Source organism: Ixodes scapularis, unplaced genomic scaffold, assembly GCF_016920785.2.
Source record: "Ixodes scapularis isolate PalLabHiFi unplaced genomic scaffold, ASM1692078v2 PGA_scaffold3__209_contigs__length_174095766, whole genome shotgun sequence".
NCBI classification, from domain to species: domain Eukaryota; kingdom Metazoa; phylum Arthropoda; class Arachnida; order Ixodida; family Ixodidae; genus Ixodes; species Ixodes scapularis.
The window spans coordinates 11332758-11358000 of NW_024609868.1; the positions used below are offsets into that span (position 1 = coordinate 11332758).

The following is a 25243-nucleotide window of genomic DNA, read 5'->3' on the forward strand; positions in this document are numbered from 1 at the left end:
TAATAAGGCATTGCCCCAGGTGTCCTTACTTTTCCGACCAATTTACTAAAGTCCTTAACCATATTGGCTTTGTGCATGGTGCTGAAAACAACTTCTCAATCTTGTGTGGAATCGACGGATGCCCGAGCAGCTACAAGCTGTTCTCGTCATACCGAACTCATATTTATCGATGTCACAAGCAAGTGCTTCGTGAGACTGGAAGCAACTTAAGCACCGAAAAGACAGATGAGGACGCTCAGAACTTTCGAGACGACGGCAGTGATGCCGACATGGCACAAGCTCCAGACACGGACACAATGGGTGCTTCATCGGAAAGCAACGAGGAGTTCCTGGATTTTTTAGGAGAAGCCCGAGGCGCGATCTGGAACTTTTTTTTTAATGTGACCGAGAACTGCAAGCTGCCCCACACTGTAGCAGAAAAGGTGTTCAGCGATCTGCAACTCGTCTTTGAACAGATAATGAAGGCGTTTGCTAACGAAATGGCATCCAAGCTTGATCTGTCCGCCATGTCTCCCGATGTGCTCTCGCTGCTCAGATGTTCGTTCCTGCCGGACCTCTTCAAAGGAATCCAGAGCAGACATCTGCGGGAGCAGTATGCCAAAGCACATTCCCCCTATGTAGAACCAAGGAAGTGTGAACTCGGTTCCCATGGTGACAAATATCACTATGTGCCACTACCAAGAGTCCTTGAAAAGCTCTGCGAGGTGCCCGACATTGCTGCCCAGCTCATGACACGACAAGCGCGCTGCGACGACCCTAAGGTGTACAGAGACTACACGGATGGTCTTCTGTTCCAAAGCATCAAGGACCTCATCCCCGATGGCACCCAGTACACCATCTTCATCCTGCTGTACAGTGACGAGGTTGAAATTTGCAACCCATTAGGGGCAAAGCGTGGGGTGCATAAACTGCTGGCAGTTTATTTTACCCTGCTAAACCTCCATGCGAAACACAGGTCCCAGCTGAGATTTATTCACTTGGTGCTTCTTGCCAAGTATGATGACGTCCAGACCTATGGCCTGGAGAAGGTTCTGAGCCCGTTGATTGAGGATATCAACGAACTAGAAATGTGTGGAGTGAGGTTCATTGACAGAGGGCAAGTACAGAATGCACAGGTCTTCGTGTTTTGTGTTTGCGGTGACAACCTTTCCATGAATCGACTTGGAGGATTCACGTGCTGCTTTAGTCGAGGCAGGGTGTGCCGCTTCTGTATGGCATCTTCTAAACGTCTGCCAGAGCTAACCACAGAGGACTTTTGTACTATACGTACAGCTCAGGCCCATGAGGGACACCTGCAGGCCGTCTCTCTCAACCCCAAGGCCAACAAGAAACTGTATGGCGTGAATGAACGCTCTCCCATGCTGGAAGTGCCATATTTTGATGTGACGCGACAACTTCCCCCAGACCTCATGCACGACATTTTGGAAGGGGGCTTTGAGTGTGTGCTTCGGCCGGTTCTAAATGCGCTCATCGAGGATGATGTATTGTCGTACAGTGATTTGGACCGCATCACTTCGTTTCAGTATGGGGCAAATGACAGCAAAAACAAACCTGTTGCGATTAACAGGTCCTTCTTGACTCGCAAAGCAAGCCTGAAAGGCACCGCAACTGAGAAGTGGTGTCTTCTCAGGCTCATGAGCATAATCCTTGGTGACCTGGTGCCAGAAGAGAATGCTGACTGGGAATTATACCTTCAGTTCCGTGAAATTGTAGACATCTGCTTTGCAACAGTCATTCCCAGTGAATACCTTCCCTACCTGGAAACGGCTGTGCAGGCTTTTCTTGTGGCGTTCGCAGAGCGATACGGAACTGCAGCTATAATTCCCAAGCTGCATTTTCTTGTTCACTATGCAAGGTTCATCCGTGAAGTTGGACCACTGCCACAGTTCTGGTCCATGCGGTTTGAGGCTAAGCACCAATACCTCAAGAGCCTTGCCTCGCGTATCAAAAACTTCCGGAATGTGACACTGACGTTGTCGAAACGACATCAACTGCTGCAAAGCCACCAGCTGAAGGATATGTCGTTGGCCGCTGAACTCGTGGCCTCGTCTGGCAAACCGGTCGAGCAGAATGCCCTGCCGGCCTGTGCTCAGGGTGTGCTACCATTGGATGCACACCAGGTGACACATGCAGCAGTGGACCACCGCAGCTACAGGTGTGGTGACATTCTTGTCAGAGCTGCACAGAATGATGGGCCAGAATTTTGGAGAGTTGAGGCTCTGTATGTTGCCTCAGGCAGACTGCTAATCTTGGTTGAGACATTGACCAATGAAGGGTTTGACAGACACAGGTTCTGCTACAATGTGGGTAGGTCTAGCCACCGAAAACTCGTGGAGGCTGAGGAGGACGACACCCTACACTGTGCTCTGGACTTGTACAACGGCAAGGAAGTTGTTGTCAAATGGGAGGTGGTTTAATATTTGTATGCTATTGTTGGTGCTAAAATTACTGTAAATATATGTGGCAGCGGTAATAAATATAAAGCATGAGCCATGGTCAATTGTCTTGTTTTTTTTTCACCACAGCAGTTCGGGGCTCTACAAAATCTCATCATGAGCCAACTCGTCTTGCGTACCGTAACATCCCGAGAAATATCCCACCTAAAATTGAGAGGATATTTGCGGAAAATCAGGAGTGGGCTAACCTCCGGTGTGCAATCAAGAAAGGTTAAAACAGTTCAATTTTTAAATAATGGGTTTCCGTCAAACTGTTATCGCGGCGAGGGGCAATGAAGCAAAGATGACTGTACTTCAGCCAGCAATGTTCGCTTATATCCAGCAATACCTAACTAGAAACATTTACGCCGAGGTCATACTTGTTCCCAACACTGAGGGGTGAGCTACATTTCGGTGCTTAAAAGAAAATTGCAAATCAAGCCAAAAATAGGTGTGGGTTACCTCTTGGGTGTGCGGTACGTTTCGGGATTTTCAGGTAAACTGGTCAAATAAGGCAACTCGTCGGAGTCTACCTTGTATGTAGGGAGGTCATTATGGGTGGAAACGGTGCTAGCCCATTCAGCCAACATTTGTTTCCTCACTGCATACACCTTTGAGCCACAACTTGAGTTGTTATTGATACATTTCCAAAGTGATAAAAACAATGTGTGATGGAATCCCTGCAGTGCCTAGAGAATATGTTAGGTACAACACCACATTGGGTTTTGTTCAATTTAGGACTTGGTGCTGGTGAGTGACATTATCAGAACATGCCACTTTCCAGGGTTGCTAAAACGGAACGGCAAGCACACCTGCAATTTGGAGCTTTAGGGTTCATGTTTCTTACATTCGGTGGCATATGTGAAGAGATCTGCAGTGCCCCTCAATCAAATAAAAACAGAAAGAGTAAGCATAGGGACGGACAGAACAGCACCTCTTTCGACTTTCAACACAAATAGCTTTATTAGGCACTGGCACCCAGCCCAAGAGACCCAAATGTTGGTGCCGGTGCCTAATAAAGCTATTTGAGTTGAAAGTCGAAAGAGGTGCTGTTCTGTCTGTCCCTATGTTTACTCTTTCTGTTTTTATTTAACTTCACAAACGCGCTCACATCGAACTAACCCTCAATTAAATTGCTCAAGCTGCACTTTTTGTGGCGTTCAGATATTAGGAAGCAGGAATGATAACACAACTTAAGTGAACCCCTAGCAATCAATTCGGTAGCACTTGCCTTCAAAACTCACAAAAGTTTTAGAAGCACTCCAGAAGCTGCCTACATTCAACTAAATTTTTCTGGACCACTCATGACCTTTGATAAACTGTCTGCACTGAATAGTTTGTCTCACACACACACATCTCTGCTCTTTCTTAAACTAGAGATTGATAGCAAGAAGCTTTGCATCCACTTAAGTCTATCAGGATGCCAGGAGATCCAGCCAAGTCGTTGAGGGACAAGTCGTCAAAGGACAATTGCTCGAATGGGCCAATTTGTACAGGGCAACCTGTCGAAGGGCGATTCGTCGAAAGGGCTAACCTGTTGAAATGAGATTTGTCGAATTGTCCAGTACATGGTACAAGGTAAAGCTTGTTTCTTGCTACATTTGCCCCAAGTTTCATTTCCTTTCATTGCAAAGAGAATGTCCTGATCAGAGGGACTATGTTCGACAAATGTTTTGTTTCTCCTAAAAAGAAACGGAAGCGACGATATCGCGTCTGATTGGCTAGAACAGGGGTGACCAAGCTGCGGCTCGTGAGCCGCATGCAGCTCTTCGTGTGTTAAAGTGCGGCTTGCAGCTCCACCCCCCTACCCCCCCCCCCCCTCCATACACACACACACACTCCCCGCCCTCCCTCCCGATCAGATGAGCACTTCCCCAAAAAGAGAAATGGAACGCAATTTAAATCGAAAGACAGGTTGCAGTTTGGTAGTCGTGTGCTACTGGTACCTTACGTACAGATGGACTGCTTTGGCTTGGATAGATTTATCTTTTATTGTTCTGGACAAGATTCCCCCCCACCCCCTCCCCCCTGCGGCTCTTGGAAGTTTCGTGGTTTTGTTTGCAACTCTTAGGCCGGGTCAGCCTGGCCACCCCTGGGCTAGAAGCTCAAATGACGAAAGACGGAACTTCTGTCATTTGGGCCTCTAACCAATCAGACGCAATATCGTCACTTCTGTCACTTCCCTTTCTTTTTAGGAGAAACGAAACATTTGTCGAACATAGCCCCCAAGGTTACCGAGTTGAAAGGGAACTCACAAGAGAGTGAAGACAGGACGAGACGATGAGACAAGTAGAGATCTGTCTCATCCCACCATTATATATTCTCCTTCTTACTTTCAACTTATTTTTGTTTAGTTGAATGCCTGTGGGAAGGAGATGTTTTTGTTGTTTCTCTTTCCTTCTCTTGTAATTGCGTGAGCTTTCTTCTTTTCTGTCGATTGTTGTTGAAATTTATATAATTTTACTTGTTATATAGATTTCTGCATAGTTTGGGGACAATGTGCATTGTCCAGTTTCTGTCCTCCTTCGGGTTTTGTTTATTATGAACAGTTTTCAGCTGCAGTCTTTTGAATTGTAGCTGGTTATGGGATGGTACGCCGCACCTGATAAGGGTCACCATCTAGCTCCTTCTACACTATTTGAGACAATCAAAGTTCGAGTTTGGTCTTATCTTGTTTGCTGGTGATGGAGTTTCTGCACATAAAATTTCTAACATGTGCCTGTGTTCTGAGATAGGAGCTAAATGCAATGCAGCGACTGAATGGCCCTTTAGACGAGTGGTGACAAGTTGGACTTTTCGACAAATTGCCCCTCAACGAGCACCCTACTTCGAATAGCCCGATTCAACCAATTGCTCTTCGACGAATTGGTTTTCGACGATTTGGCCTAGACCCCAGTGTCAGTGCAGGCCCACGCCTCGATTTTTGCTTCCTATCGTGGTCACAAAGGAACAACCTTTATGTCAGGCTCGTGACCTTCACTATCTGTCTAGTCTTGTAGGCATGGGAATACCTTCAACTAGCACAGTGTATTGAAATTGTCTGAGAAGTAACTGCAACACCATCATCATTACATCGATCTGCATGATGCCTCCAATAAACTGTTTGTTTCCACTCAATGCAGCGACGTCTTGAGGATAAACCCAGGATGTAAAATAGAAGGAGGCAAATCGTCTTGAGTGCATCCAGTGATTGAGCCCTTGACCCGGCGCTTTGGAAGCCGAAACAGAGCCTCAGCGCCACAAAGGCTGCCAGTCAAACAAAAAAGAAACAGTATTTGCTGCGTTGGATTCTAGCAAGTTGTTTTGTGGAAAAATTTTAATAGCTAGTTTAGGGAAAAAAAGATTTTAAAATCATTTCATTAAGCTACATCAGTAATGTTTGACATTCAGATACTCGTTTCCATAATACAACTAAAATATCCAAGAAGAAGATGTGGGGGTCCCATTTGAGATGTCTCCTTAATTGGTTGACAAACCTTCCATGACATAAGCGATGATGCAAAGTCTACCCGTGAGAAAGATGTAGTTCAACCTGAGACATCAACTCCAGAAAAAACTAAGGAATGAATGCTTCACCGAATATGAAAAGGTGGTGCATGTTTACATCATGCTGTCTATCAGATCAAAAAAAGTTTATTTATAAAGGTGAGATGGGATGATTACGGATGAATGGAGAGGGAGAGGGTGTGGTTAGATGAGGTGTGTGAAGTTCACTGCGTTAAGGTAGGTGGGTGAAGAGTCCAGGATCTCGATCCTGCGTGGGTCTTTGCTTGGAGTTACCCAGTCCTGATACATTTGAAGTCGTGCATTTTGCGGAATGATGAGGAGTGCGTCGTGCCTTTGTGGCTTGTTTACCTTGCATTCATAGACTAGATGTTTACATGTAGCCGGGGTTTCGCATGTCGTGCAGTTAAGGTTGAGACCAGGGTCGTCTTCGTCGTGCAATCTGTAAATATTCCTTTTCTGCACAGGTGTTAGGCCTGTGTTGGTGGCAATGCATCACAGGCATACCTTCCCCCACCTTGAGTAATGGGATTAAAGAGGGAAACCTCCGCACATCTTTGATCGCCGATAGATAGAGATGTCGTTTCGGGGCCAATACACCATAGGAGAACAGTGTAACCCACCTCACTGGGGGTGAAAACTGGTGTCACTCAGTTCATTGAATGACGTTTCCCCGACAGTTAATTTCCCTGACACGCGATGTTTCATCGACAGCTTCTTTTTTGCGACATAGCCTTGGAAATATACTATTCGGTGGCATTCATACCGCGAGCATGTGAAGAGGGCTTCGGGGGCCTCATTTAACGAAACGGCGGCACACTCCCTCATTATTAAACCCAGTTTGCTTAATGATTGGCGGTTCAGACTAGGTGCGGTGCGATAACTCGAGCATGAGATTAAATTGAAACTCCCCGAGCCAGTGGCATCACCAGGAGGGGTAGAGGGAGGGAGGGAGGGGGGGGGGGGGGGGGGGGGCGACAGTTCCGGGTGCTGCGCTCGGGGGAGCTAGGGGGGGGGGGGGGGGGGGGGATGCAGCTGGGCAGTGAAGAGGGGGGGTGGTGCAATGACAAAGAATTATGCACCGGGTGCCACTGACCTCAGCAACGCCACTGAACCGAGCGTAGTGAAGCTAAGCAAGGGGTCACCGTGCGAAATAGCGGTCTGTTTGGTAGTCTACCTTACCGCTACGAACCCGAAGGGCGCCCTACTACGGCGCCGGTATCCGAGAGTACGCTATCGATGAAACGATAGGGACCCGTGTCTCCGTGTTTGTATCGACACACGAGCTTTCTGGGCGCTTACAAAACGCCACTCATTTGTTACTTCGTTCACTCCACGTCCGTGTTCAAATTCAAGCGGCTACTGCGACACCGTTTCCAGAGCTGCTTGTCGCCGCACGGTCATAGCCAAGGAAACAAAACACTCTGCCCTTCCGCGCTTGCGCCCCGGTGACCGCGCCGATGTCCATCTGCAGCGCCGAGAGGTTTGTGTGTCAGCTGACAGCAAAATCGGGACTGGCCGTCCGCGATCCATTCCGCGCGACTCCGCGCTCCATCGGCGCGCGATTGCTGCCGTCGCGTGGACGAGGCATAGCTCGGTCGCAATACATCGAACTGGCAGCAAGGTGTATCTCCATGCCGGCGTTCTTCGACGCGCGTCCGCGACAGATCAGATGGTTCAACTTTCCGTGCACCGTCTTAAAAACAGAGTGATCGAGTCAGCCGGTAAGGAAAAGTTTGAAATCGTGAAAAGCACTTCGCCGTCTCCTCCGCAATACTAAAACTTAAGCACCATAAAAAAATTCCGTCGTGTGAGTAGATCGTTTCAATTTCAATTTCGTTTATTTTGCAGAGAATGGAGGGACTCAGACAAAAAGCTGTTAATAGCAGCTTGATGGGATCTGAGAGTCCCGCCCAGATAGTCGGCCGGTCATTGGATGTAATCGATAGATATAATTTGCATTCGCACGCCATTCGACGTACCAATATCTTTGAACAAAATTTCAGCGGTTTCAGCGATTGCCAGTTTCTTTAGCACTTCAATCGACGACCGCGCTGGGCCGCAAACCACAGAACGAATGATAAATTAGTTGGGGCAATGGTGCGAGCATTTCGCATTTCGGGGACCATGTGGTGAAGATGCACCCTCGTCTGGCGAGAGCAACTGCTGCTTATGCTCCTCCCCACTTCTCAATTAGTCCCAGTCGACCGCGGTTGGTCCCCCAGTTTTGCACACGGCACATAGTTCCAACCAGATGGTCCCCGCGAGGTGCAAATGGGAACTCAAGGGTCCAAATGCTGTCGTTGCTCCCCAGAGGCTCGATTTTTTCTTAGAGTGTGGTGCTACTGTCAGACTTCAGATGGTACCGTGGGCAGAGTGACATTAAGAAACAACCTTTCTCAGTCGCAAAAAGAAACGAATGATTGTCACACCTTAACCTTTTAGTTTTCCCGTACCTTCGTTGAAAAAAGACAGCTGCAGCATGCACAAAAAAAAAAAAATGGTGGAAAAAGGTAGTCACGGCGCGTTTTCCTATTGACGCGCCCCCAAGCGGACATGAGAAGTGAGGAACGAGTCGTTTTTTCTCCTTCTCCAGACAGACCGGAAAGACGTTCTGCTTTCCAGTCTCATCTTCTTTCGGTATCGTTTTTCGGGCACGTCGCGCGCGTTGTTTAATAAACCCTAGAAAGTTGATTCAACATCAGAGGCACCGCCTGAAATTCAGTCTCCAAGTTGAAACACTGAGAGTACCTTGGTTGCATTGACGTTTTACCACTAATTTTGTCAAACGAGCAAACGAAGCCGTTAAAAACAGTGAAATTTCCGATCACTGCCAGCAGTGTTACGTGTGTACACTGGGCTAAGATGTCCGTCTCCGCAACTCCGCTACACTAACTCCGCACCTCCTTGCTCCGCACAATGCGCACAATACATCCGCAACACTCGGTAACGTCCGCAACAACCCTTGGCAACGACGTTGTTGCAACTTCGCGTCCCAGACAGGCAGGCTTTGCTGTGCTTCTACATTCGGTTCCGTGTCGTGTTACCAAGTGCCGGCGGGGATCGCCGTGGTTCTGTATTTCTGCATATCACCAACATCTCCACGTCAGTGTCGTCCGCTGTGAACGAAGACTAGAATCGTCGTGGTGTAACAACAAGATGAGACGACGTATGCTCGTACCGTCGCAGGTTGGCATTCTGTTTGACATGAGTTCAATTAGGAGGTCCCTTGAGCGATTACGAGCAATCGATCGACCGGCGGCTCAAGTTGGAACGCTGCTATGAGCCGTAGATCCTAATGCACGAGCCAATGTAAATATCGTCTGTATTGTCCCGTTGTTACTCCTTGAGAGTGATTGCACTCTCGGAGAGGGGCGGAAGAGGCTTGAAATATACACATGTATATTTCAAGAAATAATGTACAGTTTGGCATATTAACATTAAACAAAATCAAACAGAAAGACTGATGTGGCAAATTTGCTTCGTGATATAGCCTGTTAGATTTTAGTAGACACTCAGCTTGTGGCCGAGAAGCTGGTTTCGAATTCACCGCTGCGTAGCTAGCCGTACACAGCAGCAGCTGAAAATCGCGGCTTTGAGCCAGTTCTTGTTGGCCGAAATGCGATTTCAGTGCCTGTGGAGTATACGCCTCCAGCGGAGTGAGTTTCTCTTTTACAGAGGTGAATTCGATACTACCATTGCAGCCGCACACGAACAGCGTAAAAACAAAAAAAAAAAGTACCACGATAGAAAAACTGTTGTTCCTCGCGCCAGCGTTGTGCAGAAATACGCTAGAAAGGTTTTCGAAACACAAATAGTGGGGTACATAGAAAATACGCCTAAACTGATACTGAAATGCATTTATAAAAAGGTATTGTGATACGTATCAAAAATGCATTTGCAACATATAAAGAGTATCTGAAAATACATATACAGGAATACATTCTGCACAAATACGGATAACAAAATACTTTTTCTTTCTTTCAAAATTGCAGTTTTTTTTTTGTGAGAGTGGTTGGGTGCACCCGGTGGTGCGTACAAGTAACTAAGAGGAAACACGATCTTTATTGACTGTCTAATATTTCTGATCCAACAAAGAAGTACTCACTGTAGAATTTCAATGTTCATATTTTTGCCTCCGAAATAAATACGCGAGTCCTTGAAAAAATGCAACGTGATGCATCCGCTCCTTATAGTATCGCAATACCAGGAATACACCCAAAAATCTATTTAAATACAAAATACAAAAAAAAAAATTAAAAATGGTATCGCGATACAGAAATATAAATCCAAAGTGTATTTCGCGATACATTATAGTATCGTGATACATTTGTATCGCTTGGGGTTGGGCAGCATCGCGATACATTAGTATCGCGATACTGCCCAAATATGCCTCGCGCCATTCACGACGTGCTTTGTCGGCAAGTGAACACATGGCTTCTACGAAACGTAGTTGAGCGGGTCGCTTTATCAACTGCCGTAAATAATTACGGTATGAACGTTTAATTTTTACAAAGATATTAATCCCCTGGACCATTGCAAACACAGTCTGATGAATGATATCACCGAGAAGAAAATAGCCTACGTGGAATGTTATTTATGACTTAAGGACTCATCGAGAAAAACCGTACATTCAAAACGACGAGTATAAAAAGGTGAACTCAGTGCTCGGAATTAGTAATCGGGTTAGTGTGCGTTCATTTTGATGTAGTGTTGTGTATGTGTATGCGCTTGTGGTGTCCAGCTGATGCTATCTTGTGTTGTGGTGCGCGTAATGTATGTTCATCTGTGTATAATAATTAACGAGCTTCGAAATGCAGTGGTGGCGTAAGCAAGCAAGCAATTTTTATTTCTGGCCTGCGAATTGAGCGGTACCTTGCGCCACCTAGCCTAGTTCCTTGGAATTACTATGCTTGACCTTGCCATCTGTGGAGAGCGATTTTACCTTCTTTCACGCTTCGATACACGTCTTTTCCGGTTATCATGCAACAGCGAGCCAAGTAGGCGGCTTCAAATTAACTCTTTAGAGAGCGGCTCTTGGTTTCGCGAATAGTTTACGACTCCTCCGTGATGGGCTTTGCTGACGAAGGAATTGTGGCAAGCGGAATAGCTGCCGGCAACAGCAAGGCGGTACCAGCAGGGTGAGAGCCCACGGTTATAGCCCGTATCGTTGTAACTTAGCAAAAGGTGAACGATAAGCCCCACATTGCGTGCCGATGGCTTCGATATTCGCTACGTATGGGAATTCTGCATTCGTTAGGAGCCGCTACCGATCACCCAGCGAACTGCGCCACGCGCGGCTACTTCTGAGTCGGCGCAGGGCGAGCGGTATAGAGCTTTGCCGCCGCTCCCGCTGCTCCCGCGCTTGCACCAATGTGGTAACACAAGCAGGCATGTCTACCATGTGACACCCACGGGTGTGCCCCTGCAGTCGAGCTGCGATTGCCGAGGTCGCTTCCCGATAAACACGCGCGACGCCGCCGCGAGAGGCGCGCGTATCGGCACTGAGTTAGATCAGCAAGGTGCCCATACAAGCGCAAAACACACATATTGGAGCATGATGCAGCGAAAAGCCTGATACTTCTTCGAAGTAGAAGCCTGTTCCGGTGATAGGTAGTCACGTTCCGATTGGCCCGCCAGGGCCGTAGCTTCCGCCGTTCTGGCATGTTATGCGATCATGGCTCCCTGGCCTTCCCAGTATTTCTTGCTTCAGACACTAAGCTAAGCGGCGCCATCAGAGTGATAGCTCACGTTTGACCAATGCAGCCGCCACTCCCAGGCATACCAAATGTTTCTTGCTTCAGTATCTAGATAGCGCCAAACCAAACAGCATTTCAGGTTGGTCTCCTCGCTGCGCGGGAAGCTGGCTTGGGCAATAAGCGCATCAGTCGCTAGCTACAGGTTGGTTTCCTTGCCTGCACGGGGAGCTGGCTTCGGCAATAAACAGTTTTTGCAAAACTAGCGTTTTGTCTTTATTTGCTACTCCTCTCGCCCCGAAAGCAATTACTTGTTGGATGAATGCAAAGCGGTTTACTGTTTTTTTTTTTTTTTTTTTGACGATAGCTGTTTGCAGGCACGCTTACGCTGCAGGAACGGTGACGCCGCCAGTAGCCCCAGACTTTTGTTTGTTCGATAATATGCCAACTATTGATCCGTTAGCATTAGCACCAACATGACAGGGGAAAGCTGACGGCGTCCGACTGTGGAAAAAACAGTGTAAAGGGAATCGTGCCGCGTAAAGAGGAGGAAAGTAGTGAAAGACAAAGGCGAGAGGGAGGAGACGTCACGGGGTGGAAGCCAATACGCCCGCAGATGCCTTGATTTGAGCTACAAAATGGAGTGTAAACCAAGTATTAGCGCTGGTCTATTAGGCGGCAGAAGAATTAAAGGTAGATCCATTGGTGAATCCTTAGGAAATGTGTCAGCAACTCAGCATGACCCTTTTAAACAGATAAAAAAAGCGAAAAATGACCTAAAAAACTCGCTGCTGTTTACTTGCATTAACAGTTTAGCTCAGTATACGTACACTCACGCAGGAGCACACTTGGGAAGTAATCCGTTACAAGTAACGGGTTACTTGTAACTCGTTACTTTTTCAAGTAATTTTGTAATTGCCACGCTACTTTTTTTTCGGAAGTAATTTGTAATATAATTTTGTTACAAAATATTGGTAACGGATTTCTTTAATTACTCGTTACATTTTTAAAAATATGAGCATAATACAATAACTTTAGCAATACGAGCAGAGAATATCAGCAGCATAAAGAGATCAAGTTAAACAAAATAGAAAACACCAGGAAGGGGAAAATAGCCGAAAAGAAAACACAATTTTTTTCTATGACCGGTCACTAAAATTACTAGAAAACCGGGCAAGGTATGTACAAATACACGAAAGATAAAGGTCAAGTAAGACAACGCTGAGTAGGCTCTTCGTCTCCATCGTGTTTTTCTTCTTCTCCCGGGCAGGAGAAAGCTCTTCGTGTTTATTTGTATTTGTGTTTTACACCGTTTCACCCTTTCCAACTTCTTCGACGTCTCCCGCCACCTGCACAGACATCAAACGCGGGTCCACAACTCGCGTAACAGAAGATGTAGCCTCGCTCCAGGGGCTCGAATTATTTTTGTCTTTGATGTGCGCTACTGTATTCTAGCACGCTCTTGAGGCACGGCTGAAAAGCGTCCTGCGCGAGGCTTAGTGCATCGCCTTCGAGGGTACGGACGATACTTCTTTTGGTTTACTTGTCTGGGCAAGGTGATCGAATCCACTCCTCACTTTACAGGGGGGGGGGGGGGGGAGGGTTAGGCCATTTAAAGAGTGCTGACAGAGAGAAAGAGAACGCGTAAAAGTGGTGTGATCCTCTATTACGCTCCCCACCCCTGGCTTCCACAAATATTGTAATGGAAGTGAGAACCGATGAAAGTACGATAGACCGTAACAGCCACTTGTTCTCTGACAGTTCGAGTTTTTGGTCATGGAGTGTCCGTCGTCTCCATGGCCATCTCTTAATGAGATGTTCAACGTTCAGGGCATTAAGGAGAACGGAAACTTAGAGTTTCAGTGTATACTTTGATTGCCAAAAAAAAAAAACACACATTGGCATCAGCAAGAACAACAAACTCTAATCTACGGAAGCACATCAAGGTAAGCTGGGGCACCTGCATTCTGCATTTTAGAATCAAGTTTTTCTTTTCTTGTGAGTGACAGGAAACTTTCATAGATCGCTTCTTTAGTTCTGAATTTCGTAGTGGACGTAGACTCTGCTCATGCCCACCGCTAGCGTAAGCTAGCGGAATGGCGGGTGTGGTTGCAGCTTTCGGTGCCTTAACAGCTTAAAGGTGAACGGCGTGCACCTACACTCTTTCTATTTAATACAATATTTTATTTTTACCAGGACTACCATATTACGGGCGTTTGAGCAATAAAAAGTAGTGTTGCAGAACAATTTAAAAAAAAAATATATATATCGAAAATGGTTTCAATTGTTTTCTGGATAAGTGTACAGAAAAAGTATCGTGAAATTAATTTGGAATGTAACGAGTAAAGTAATCCGTTACTTTTTAGCGAAAGTAATTTGTAACGATAATCCATTACATTTGAGGCTGGGTAATTTGTAATTGTAATCCATTATATTTTTCAAGTAACGGGCACAAGTCGGCCCAGGAGGCGCATGTAAATCAAAAGAGCGTATTATTTTCCGTCGCAGATACTGATTGGAGAATAAAAACAAACTCACGTTAGTACACATATGAACAATAAGCGGCCGTACTCTGCACAGCAGTTTTCTGCTCGCTACTTGAAAAAATGTACTGGATTACAATTACAAATTACCCAGCCTCAAATGTAATGGATTACCGTTAATAATTACTTTCCCTGAAAAGTAACGGATTACTTTGCTTGTTACGTTACAAATTACTTTCACGTTACTTTTGTGGCCGAGCGGGCTAGCGCACACCAGCTCGGAGCACGTGGAGCGCAAGCTCGTGCTGCGGAACCCAGGGATCCTGGGCTCAGTCCTCACCCTTGCCCGTTTCGATCTGGATGAGCATCGTACAGGCGTGCGGTCATGTATCACTACAGCGCAATGCGCGTTACACACCCCAGACTAGCGCGGTCGTACCGCACTGACTAAATTGCTCATCTAAAGCCGAGACACCAGACGCCCACCGAGCCAGACTAACTTCCGGCTGTATAAACATACACACACCAATTTGCTTGTTCCTTTTCGGCTATTCTCCCCTTCCTGATGTTTTCCATTTTGCTGAAATTTCTTTCTTTATGCTGCTGAATGTCCTGCTGGTATTGCTCCAGCTACTCTAGTATACTCACATTTTAAATAAGTAACGAGTAATTGAAGTAATCCGTTACCAATATTTTGTAACGAAATTACATTACAAATTGCTTACAAAAACAGTAACGTGGCAATTACAAAATTACTTAAAAGCGTAACGAATTACAAGTAATCCGTTACTTGTAACGGATTAGTTCTCAAGTCTGCTGCATAGTATCTAGCAAAAAAAGAAAAAGAAAAGGGTCGTGCCGTGTGTGTGTGTGCTTTCTTTTTTTTTTTTTTTTAAGGATCGATCAACAGAAAAGGTAGCAGAAAGGGGCAGGATTGTTCTTCTCGCCGTAACAAGCTTACGACACTGAGATTCCACTTTCACATCCGGAGTCGTTCCCCGAGCCGCCAGATCATATTGCCTGCAGGGGTGCCCGCTCTTTTTGTTTATTGTTCAACTACCTCACTTACTCGCAAGGTTCCATATGAACCTTGTGACTGTGGCGCGTCTTTTGTTGTATCTCGAGTGCTCCTGACAGGAACAGATTAGGTTCCGCCAAAAGGCAACATTAATACTGCCTTCGGTGATGTCGGGAAAGGATTTACGAAACACCGCCCGACTACCTGCGCATTCGCGGTACGCTTTCAAATGCGGAAAGAAAGCACGTCATTAAAAAAAAAATATATATATATATATATATATATATATATATATATATATATATTACAATATATATATATATAATATATAATATATAAATATTATATATATTATATAAATAATATATATATATATATATATATATATATATATATATATATATATATATATATATATACATATATATATATTGTGAACGAAGGAGGAAGAAGGTGATTATTGAATTTATTGCATTAAAGTTAGGGAAAGAGACAGGCCCTTTCCCTTTCCCTAACTTTAATGCAATAAATTCAATAATCACCTTCTCCCCTCTTCGTTCACAATATTAATACGGCTGCACTTGTCAGTCTTCACTCATTCCCATTATACATACGGTGCAGCCTGTCCCTACGAGGACGAGGGGTTCCCTAGATATCTTGGAGGAGGGGCCCTTTCCGACATTTGCAAGCTGAGATGACGTGCCACGTCACTGCCGCATGTCGGAAATAGCGTGGGCCTTAAATCAGCAACGGTTGTCGTCTACCAAGTTAAGCGAATTTGAAACTAAACAGTACACAGAGAGCTGGTCAGAAATTGAGTCCGCCGAAACCAGTGGCCGGGATGGTCTAATCGGTTAAGGCGTCGCCCCGGACAGGCGAAGGTTGCGGGTTCAATCGCCGCTCCTGGCCCAATTTTTTGCCAGCTTTCTTTCCCTTTCCCTAACTTTAATGCAATAAATTCAATAATCACCTTCTCCCCTCTTCGTTCACAATATTACTACGGCTGCACTTGTCAATCTTCACTCCATTCCCATTATATATATACTGCGGGTTTTATTGTTTATGAATGTGGAGAGATTATAATGAAGATATGGAATCCAGAGTAAACACAAATAGTGCCATGATTTTTTTAGGGGACCCGTCCGACAAAGCGCGAGCAAGAAATGAGGATAGCAGGCGCCCGTTCAAGCAAGGTAATCCAGAATATAAGCATTCTTATGTTACGTAACTCGTGTTCAGGCCGCACCACCGAAAAGTTGATTTTAGGGAGCCCCGAGGGGGCGATCAAAGTATTAGCAAGAATATTAAAATTTGCTCTACTTTTTTATTCACAAATTGTGGAAGTTTATTGTTACATGAACTATCTTAAAATCAATTGTAAAGTTGAAACCAAAAATGTTTTAAGCGAGAAAGCAATTGTCAGTTTTCTAAGCTGGCACTGGTCATCACAACCTTACACCAGTATCACGCGTAATACCACAGTGAGGTTCCTGTAATCACGTAAACTTAAACATCTGGATGGAATAAAAATTACTTCTACACTATTCCTAGTTCTTGGAATCATTCTTATTTTTAAACGAAAATGGGTTTCAACTTTTTTATGAACTTTTTCGTGCTACTTCGTTGCACATACGACACACATATGACAAAATTTGCACGAACGCGAAACTCTGTCGAAAACACTGTTTCATTCACGCTTTGAGAATGGTATGAACAATGAAATAAGATGGTTTCTTTTGTGCAATCTGTAGGCACGCGAGTCACTTTTGTCTATTGTTGTTTACAATCGTGTGCTGTAAACATTCGTGTGTGAATGTTTACAGTCCACGACGGTCTGCTTTTTACCATCGAGTCGGCATTTCCATGCAGAATTGATTAACACATGCCAAGCAACTTCAATAACGATCAGACAGAGAAAATGCCGGACGGGCGGTTCCAAAGACGCTTGATTCACATCACATAAAAATAATAGCGTGAGAGAAAGAAAATGTGCAAATAGAAGGGAAAAAGGAAAAAGAAAGGCAGCGACGTTTCGTGCGCACGCCCTTTGCGAGGCTACGGGAGAACTAACCAAAAGAAACGCGAGTCGGAAAATGATGCCAAGGATAAAGAGGATAGCCCCTTGCTCCTCAAAACATATAAGAATAAAATGAAAACACAAAACGAGAAGCATAGCAATCGAAAGCTTGAGGGAGAGACGAAGGTCCAAACGATACCAAAATGGAGGAGATCAGGGGAACAAAGGGAAGGGGGGGAGGGGGAGAGGGAAGGTAGTGTGTGGACTTCAAAAGAAGGATTTGATACATTAGTAGCCAAAGATGAGCCTATTGTTTAAGCCGCAAAGGGAATTCAGTGCGGCGATTAAAGATCAAGCGGTTTCCTTCTTTTTTTTTTTCAAAGAGTGAGAACAAAGAAATCAGATTTAAGGAGGTCAGACGAGCACATTGAGTGCGTTGTGTCCGTTGGTTGGAGAAGTGGTCGGAAACATGGGCGTGTAGAGGCTTGGATCGAGTTTATTGGCCATCTTCAGGGTTACAAGCCGGCGGTTCTCTCGGAAACGTTCATGAAGTTTACGATTGGTTTGGCTAATACCAAAAGGGTCAAAGCGTGGGGTTCAGAAAATTACGCAAGCGATGTCAGCCGATTGGCAGGTATGGTTATCAGAAATTTTGTTTTGCAAGTTAGGGGCGACTGTGAAGATGGAAGGCGGCTCATTACCATAATCGAAGGTTTGGGCGGCGGTGGTAGGTGACAGTCGGGGCTTTTGTATTTGGAAGGGTGGAGGTGGCCAGTGGCCAAAGAAAAGGCGCTGAGCCAGTTTAAAGGGAGAAGGGTGGTATGCCAAAACAAAAGAATCGATTTTTTTTTTTTTTTGGGGGGGGGGGGGGGGGGGGGCTGAGAGAAAAGGGAGTCAAAATGAAAGGTGATGGAAATGCGGTTTAATGACCTTTCAAGAATGGGTCGATAATATACCCGGTAAAGAAAAAAAATGAACATTAATCTTATTCTGGAATTTGTTATCGTCACTGCATAAGCGTCGGATGCGAAGAAGTTGTGAAAACGGGATGGAGCCGATTTTTTGTTTCAGGAGGCAAAAAGCGTAGTTAAGGTAGCGGTGTGAATCGGTGGGCTTGTAACGACCAGGTCTTTTAAAGTGGTTGTTATCTCTAGAGGTAGAGAGATTTAAAAAAAAAATGTATAGCAGACGTAGAGACCGAGGAGCAGAATTTCAAAACGGGGTGTGCATTTCCTTGTTGTCGAAGGAAAGTATTAACCGCGCGAGGCGAGTCAAATACGAGTGTCATCGACCGCCGAGCGGGAGATGAATTTTCTAGGTAGAGCCGCCTCAACTTGATATTTCTGTCTGTGCTGCGTGCTTATAGATATCGTGCCTTTTATAATGAATATCCCAGTTGTTTCGCTGGTTTTACATAAACGGCGGAACAATATACACAAAAACAGTCTGGTGTACGCTGCTGGTGTTTCTTGCGAGTAGTAAACAACTCTACGAGTAAGGTGTCATAACCGAGGGCCTTCATCGTTCCAATAGATCTGAAACAAATCAAACACGTTTGTTGCCTTCACTTGTCACGTACCTGGAATTTTAGATAAGAACGTTGAACAAATCGCGATCTGCAAGATTACAATAAAACGACTTGAAAAAGAAATCGAGAGAGAGAGAAAGAGAGAGAGAGAGAGAGTGGGACAACGAAAGTGATAAACGTAATAAAAAAATTAAAAAATAGGGACAAGAAAAAAAAGAAAGGGGAGGAGGTAGGGGAGTTTAAAGAAATGCTGAACCGAAATCTGGATTTCGCAAAGTACGGTGACAAAAGCGTGCAACGGGATGCTACAAACATCAAAACATCACTCGTACAACGATACATCTTACGAATGACCGTATTTTTTAACGAAAAAAAAAGGAGGCGCATTTCACAGATACAGTAATACTTCGTTGACTCGAACACGGCTATATCGAAATAGTAGTTGAGTCGTAAAATTTCCTTGTCACGCAATGAGCTTCCATAGGCACAACGCATTTTGTCCATGTTGATCTTGAAAGGTTTTTATGACGGACTTCCGATATCTCGAAATCTCGTCAGCGAAAATCGCTAAAAACACAATAAACAACAAAAACTGCCGAAAAAAAAAGTGCGCGGCGCGCAAAAAAAAAACTAAAAAAAAACGCGCATGCGCAAAAAAAAAAAAAAAGAAAGAAACGAAAGCACAAGAAAATAATTGAAATAAATAAATAAAATAAAATAATCGGGGGGTGCGGTGTACGGAGACGCGGAAAGAAGTGCGACTCAACAACGTTGTTTTCTATTTTTTTTTTATTGATTTGTTGTTTGCTTTGTTTTTACGATTTCCATTTGGACAAGCTAATCGCTCGCAAGGCGGTTTGCCTGGCGTTCGGTGTCCCTTTTCCCTTGAGCGTTTTGTTCCGCTCTGCCTTTCGTTTTCTCTTTGCTCCTGGGTTCTTCGGTTTCCTTTCCGGGTCCGGTCGTCGGTCGTCGTGAATCTCGTGTTTCCCAGAGGTGTCTCGTTCGTTTCGAGAGTTGCTGCTCTTTGTTGCTTGTCCGTCATTTTTTTTCCGAGTGTTTCGATCGTCTTATGGCGTCACACGAGTAAGGGTGAAGTGTTCAATTCGGTCATCGTTTGTGAATTCTCTGATGTTGTTGGCGCGTGACTCGATTGACCGTGAAGATGGCGGAGCCCAAACATTGCAAATCACTGACGCTTGAGAGCAAAGTTGCTCTCATCAGAGAAGTAGATGTTACCGCGATTTTTAGAAGCTTTATTTAGAACATCCGCGATCTGAGGTAAACAAAATTCCGGTACTTTGCTTATCTCGAAATTCCGCTTATCTCGAATTTTTTTCGCAGCTTTTATGACTTCGAGTTAACGAGGTATTCTTGTATATTCACGCCTTGTTTCTTCGAGAGGGAGAGGGAATGGCCTCGGGTCTTCTCCGCCTCGCCGCCTTGAGGCAACACCTCCTAGAAGTAAGGCCGTAGCGCTCTTCTCGTGACGTCACCAAGGAAGGCCACGGGGGCGCACGTCGAGGCTAAGGCAATACGCGGTGACCGGCCGTCGTAACGCGCTTTTCGTCACATACGCGTGTCTTATAAGGTAAAATGAAATCTGGACATAGCAACGGGTGTAAGGAACACTTTATTACACGGGCAAAACGTTACACCCTAAATAATCGCTACGAAATGGCACGAGGTAAGCGTAGAAGACGTCTAAAAAAATGTGATTGTTTTAAATCGAAAATACTGGGCCACGCAATTATTGCTGTAGAAATGCATATTTTATACAGAAATACTTCGAAAAAATGGCCAAACACGCAGTGATTGAACACGAAAATACCGATCAGTTAAAAATCAGGTAGACGTAGCCAACGCAGACACGGCTCGACAAGTGTCACTTACGATACTGTAAGCGATGCTATCGCGTGCAGTCACTAAATTAAAATAATTTAATTTCGATTAAATGACAATATAGGGTCCACAAATCAGCTTGCGACGCTCGTATAATCACTCAAAACAGCGAGCTGATTAAACCCTGTATTATTTAATCAAAATATATTAACTTTTTCGTGTGGCAGGGGTACTAAACTTACTATTTACAGTCAACTAATTTACTTCTCCCTATGGGCTCGAGCTGCCTAAGAACAAAATATAACCTAATTTATATACAATAATACTATTACCTTAATACAGCTAAAATGCTATTATAAACGCGGTAAAGGCAAGAAAATAGCATTAGTATAAATAAACACATAAGCACAACAACGCACTTTCAATAATCACACAAACTTGTTATTTACCTTCCAATAAAAACTAGAATATTACCACGCATATTTACAAATGTTGACGCAATAACAAACGGATAACGAAGAAGAACAAAATTCCATTCTATCACAAGATTTAAACAAAAATCGACTGCAGCACTTTACTTGCGTCTTACATCACCAAGAAAGCCCGTAAATAAGTTTTCTTACTGTCGATCGTATTCATGCGTCCCACAAGATCCACCACGAAAACATTTGAACACGAACTTCAAGAAGTCTCTCTCTGTCGAGAGAGAGGTCATCGACCAGTGTCATCGTTTACTAGTTGCCACACACGTCACTCAAACCGTAGCAGGACTTGTTTCGCGAATCCACGTAAATGCCGTAGTATCAAGCGAACAAAAAAAAAAAAGAAAATAACTACCCGAAACTGCGGTGACGACAAAAAAACCCAGAAAAAACACGATGGGTAGGAGGATTAAATACACACAGACACACACACACACACACACACACACACACGCGCGCGCGCACGCACGCACCCACGCACGCACGCACACACACACACGCATGCACGCACGCACGCACGCACGAGAATGGCAGCAGCAGTGTGGGACGAGAGGCTTAACATTGTCGACCATGGAGAATAGAAGGGTAGGAGAGGGCATGACGTCAGCCGCGTAGCCTCCGCAAGTCATGCTCCCTTGACGCCTCGCCTCTTTCGCAGTTTCCTCCTTACTCTCACCACACCACGTGCCCATAGCTAGCCTTCGTCTAGCTATGGTGTACTAGAATACACCACAACCTAACCTTCGATCTGATAAAACCTACCGGACGGAGCGCGCGCAAGCCTGCAAGGATCCTCCTACAATCAACCATCCATCTCGCACGTGACATTTCACGCGCACCAATCGCCAGACAGATCTGCGGTCACGCTGGGCACAAAATCGTTTAAACTTTTTATGACTAGGCTTCACCAATATTGCAACGTGCCCCCTCCTACACTGTTAGCAAAAATAACACGCCCAGACGTGTAAACCGTTGTCCCATAGCGGACACGTCGAAACGTGTTCGTTTTACACGGAGCCATCTGTGTTTTTCGTCTACACATGAGGTGCTGTGTAAAGTTAACACGCTACACCGTGTTTGCCTTCCGAGAAGCACGGTTCAACGTGTTCCTTATGAAACATGGCGGCCAGCAGCCGCGAACAGGCGAGGGACGAGCCCAGCCAGCCGCGCCTGGACAGGACGCGTTCGTTCTCGTTCGATGTCTTTTATGCACAGTAAACAGTCTCCGAGCGGCGGACGTAGCTACGTGCAAAGGTACGTACGTGCATCGTCGGCGGTCGGTGGCGTCGGCAGCTACAACAAAACCGCTAAACAAAAAAAAAAAAAAAAAAAAAAAAAAACGAATATTGAACTTACATGGATAAATTGCTCAAGCAAACTCTTGTAATCGGACGGTAACTCGCGCCACCTAGTGCGATTTCTAGCAACCAATGAAAAAAAAAAAGCAGGAGTCGGTTAATACGCTGGGAACTATCACGAGTAGACTGCTACTCTACATACATCACAGACAACACGAGCACCACGTAGGACACAGCAGCGACACATACACAAACACAACACCGACACTACGCCCGACACTTCCTACTAACAACGGACTCTCCCCGCGGCGTATATATGCTTGACATGTACGGGTGAGCTCGTTGGTCGCTGACCGTTACCGATTTATAGAAGAAGACACAAAACACGGCACAATGGACAGCCGTATGTAAGAACTGTTTGCATTTAAAAAGTATGGAGGCAAAATCTGTAAAATTAGTCCTTTGCGAAAAACAACGATGTACTAACAATAAATCTTAAACCGGCCATGAAAAAGTTCAAATTTTTGTTATTTTCATGCTCGATCAGTGTTATGAGCAGTCCGACTCGCTTGAATCAGATAGAAAAACAAATGATTGGGATTTTATCAGTACGTATTCAATAATCAATGGAAATTATACTTGCGCAAGGCATTTTTTATATATATTATTGTGAAGGACATCCGCCCAACACTTCACTTCCGCTAGTTGTAGACTAGTACACGTACGGGAGCAGACGCCTTCACTTTTGGGGCGTTTTGATGCAGATTGTTGTCGTATGTCGTGTTGGTGTCGAGCGAAGCGGTGAGGCTTGGGAGTTTGTGACCGGTGTTATTCGTGATCATTAATGTGGCGCTGATGCGTTTTTTTTTTTTTTTTTTTTTTATATAGCCACATTGAAAATTCACGAGCCCGTGGCACTGCATTATGCTAAAATCGCGAGCTCCTTCTCTGTTGACGTCGTTTTTCTGGTAGCACTCGTGGATACTGCAAGCGTTTAAACAGTGCACAGTCTCGCCTACATCCGCGGTGACGTACTCGACCTGTTGAAACATTATGCTTGCGTCATTTTGGAGTACGCAAGGCAATTATCTCGCTGCTCTGATTTCGGTTATAAAAGCAAGGCAAAACGCTCGTAGTTCCCGCCCTCAGTACACGTTGGACATCTTCCACACTTTGACACTGGATAACTGGATGAACGAGGATTTACATTTACTTCAGAGGTCACACTCGCCGCTTCCTCACCGTCGAGCAGCAGGATCAGCTGGCGACAAGCCGCGTATGAAAGGCTCGAGCATCAACAGCCCAAGTGCACTCGGTGCCGATGCGGGCGATGCGGGTTTCTGTCAACCGCTAGCCCAGCACAGACCGTGACCGTTCCAGCTCTTCGTCATGACGCGGTGTTGCAGAAAGCAGCGTATAATACCACTACACGGACCACCGAAGCGAACGCACTGTTATCGTAAATCTTGGCTTGTGATTGCGCCTAAATTTGTAAATAATCTTACTCTTTTTTCTGGAGACGCAAACGAAGGGCATAACAAAATCGTTTGCATATTCCGCATACCTCGCAAAAGCGTCAGTCACCTTGCGAGAAGCGCAAAACACGGTGTCCGCACCGTCCTGACTTCCCAGTCTTTTACCTGCTTTAGAGCAGTTTGTACCTGTTAGTAGGTATGTCTACTGAAACTGCAACTTGAAACTTGGGGCAGTGCCAGAGGGAAAAGAGACAAATTCGGGCCTCTTCCCAATGTAAAGAAAAACCACTATGTTCTCTACGTAAAAAATTGGTCTCAGTTCATGCATCTGTGGGCAGGTAGAAAATCTTGCCCTAGTTTATTCACACCGCATGATGAGCGCAACAAACTCACACGAGTCACACGAGATTTACAGGAAAACATCGGTGGTGACTTAAGTTTCCCTGAAATTCTGTATAACCGGTCGTTTGCGGGACCGAATCATCTACTCGAGCGGTGTGCGTCGCTGTGCGAACACGTCTCTGTGCAAATGCAGTCTAACGACACGAAGCATAGAAACGGCAGATTTAGGGAAACTATCCGAAGTCCCTTGTTCAATTAAAACGACGTAATTTTGTTGAAAACGTCCGCAGCATTTTACTCACGGTATGCGTCGGGAATCTTCCACATTTTGAAACGGAACGAAGGAAGATTTACTTTTAAGAACGCTCGCTGCGTCCTCCCCGACCAGCTGGACCCGATCAGCTGACGACGACGGGGCTAAACCCGTCAAACGCAACCCCACAACAACCAATATGAGCTCCGCGTTAGTGCGGGTTTCTACCTACAAGCACCGCACCACACACCACGAACGTTTCGGCCCTTTCTCGCATCGCCGTGTTGCCCCAAACAGAACGAGATCGCCGAAGAACGCAGCGCTGTCGTGAACCTTGGCTTGTGGTGGCGCACTCGTGGACCCGTGACTCCCCTCGCTTTCAAAGCACACACGACGAATGGTACTTTCCGTCTTCCGGTAACATCACAGGGGCACTTCTCCGGTCACGTCTTCACTATGTGCTCGCAAACTGCGAAGCTTCTCGCGTCCCGTCAAACCAAAACAATAGCGGCTGCCAGAAATTTCTCCGGTCAAACAAAAAGAACGAAAGCCAACCGGCTCTTGCTTCCACCGTACATCGACGTTGCGCTTGCCATGGCCAGATCGGCCAGATCGCTTGCAGTTGAAGCAGTTGAAGGTTGAAGCAAAAACGAAACCAACTGCAATGTCACGTGTTCACATCGAAGACACGCTTTTTATATCCATTTTAACTGTTTTGAACGAATAATTGGACCCATGACTTTATTTGTGGTGTGTAAGAAACTATTATCAAGAGCCCTAAACTAAATGCAAACATGGGCGACATGAGGGAAGCCGCATTGCCATCGACCAGAAAATGGCGGTGAGCCACGGTAAGCGCGGGTTTCGCCAACG

At 45.4% G+C, this 25243-nt stretch overlaps 1 protein-coding gene across 1 annotated transcript; it reads left to right on the top strand.

Moving 5' to 3' along the window:
• Positions 1–269: 269 nt before the first annotated feature.
• Positions 270–2417, top strand: LOC120841317. Its single transcript, XM_040212189.1, has one exon. The coding sequence runs from the start codon at positions 270–272 to the stop codon at positions 2415–2417; it is 2148 nt and encodes a 715-aa protein (XP_040068123.1).
• The last annotated feature ends 22826 nt before the right edge of the window (positions 2418–25243 follow it).

Coding starts and splice junctions, on each gene's coding strand:
- LOC120841317 (XM_040212189.1), top strand. CDS start 270: ATGGCACAAGCTCCAGACACGGACACAATGGGTGCTTCATCGGAAAGC.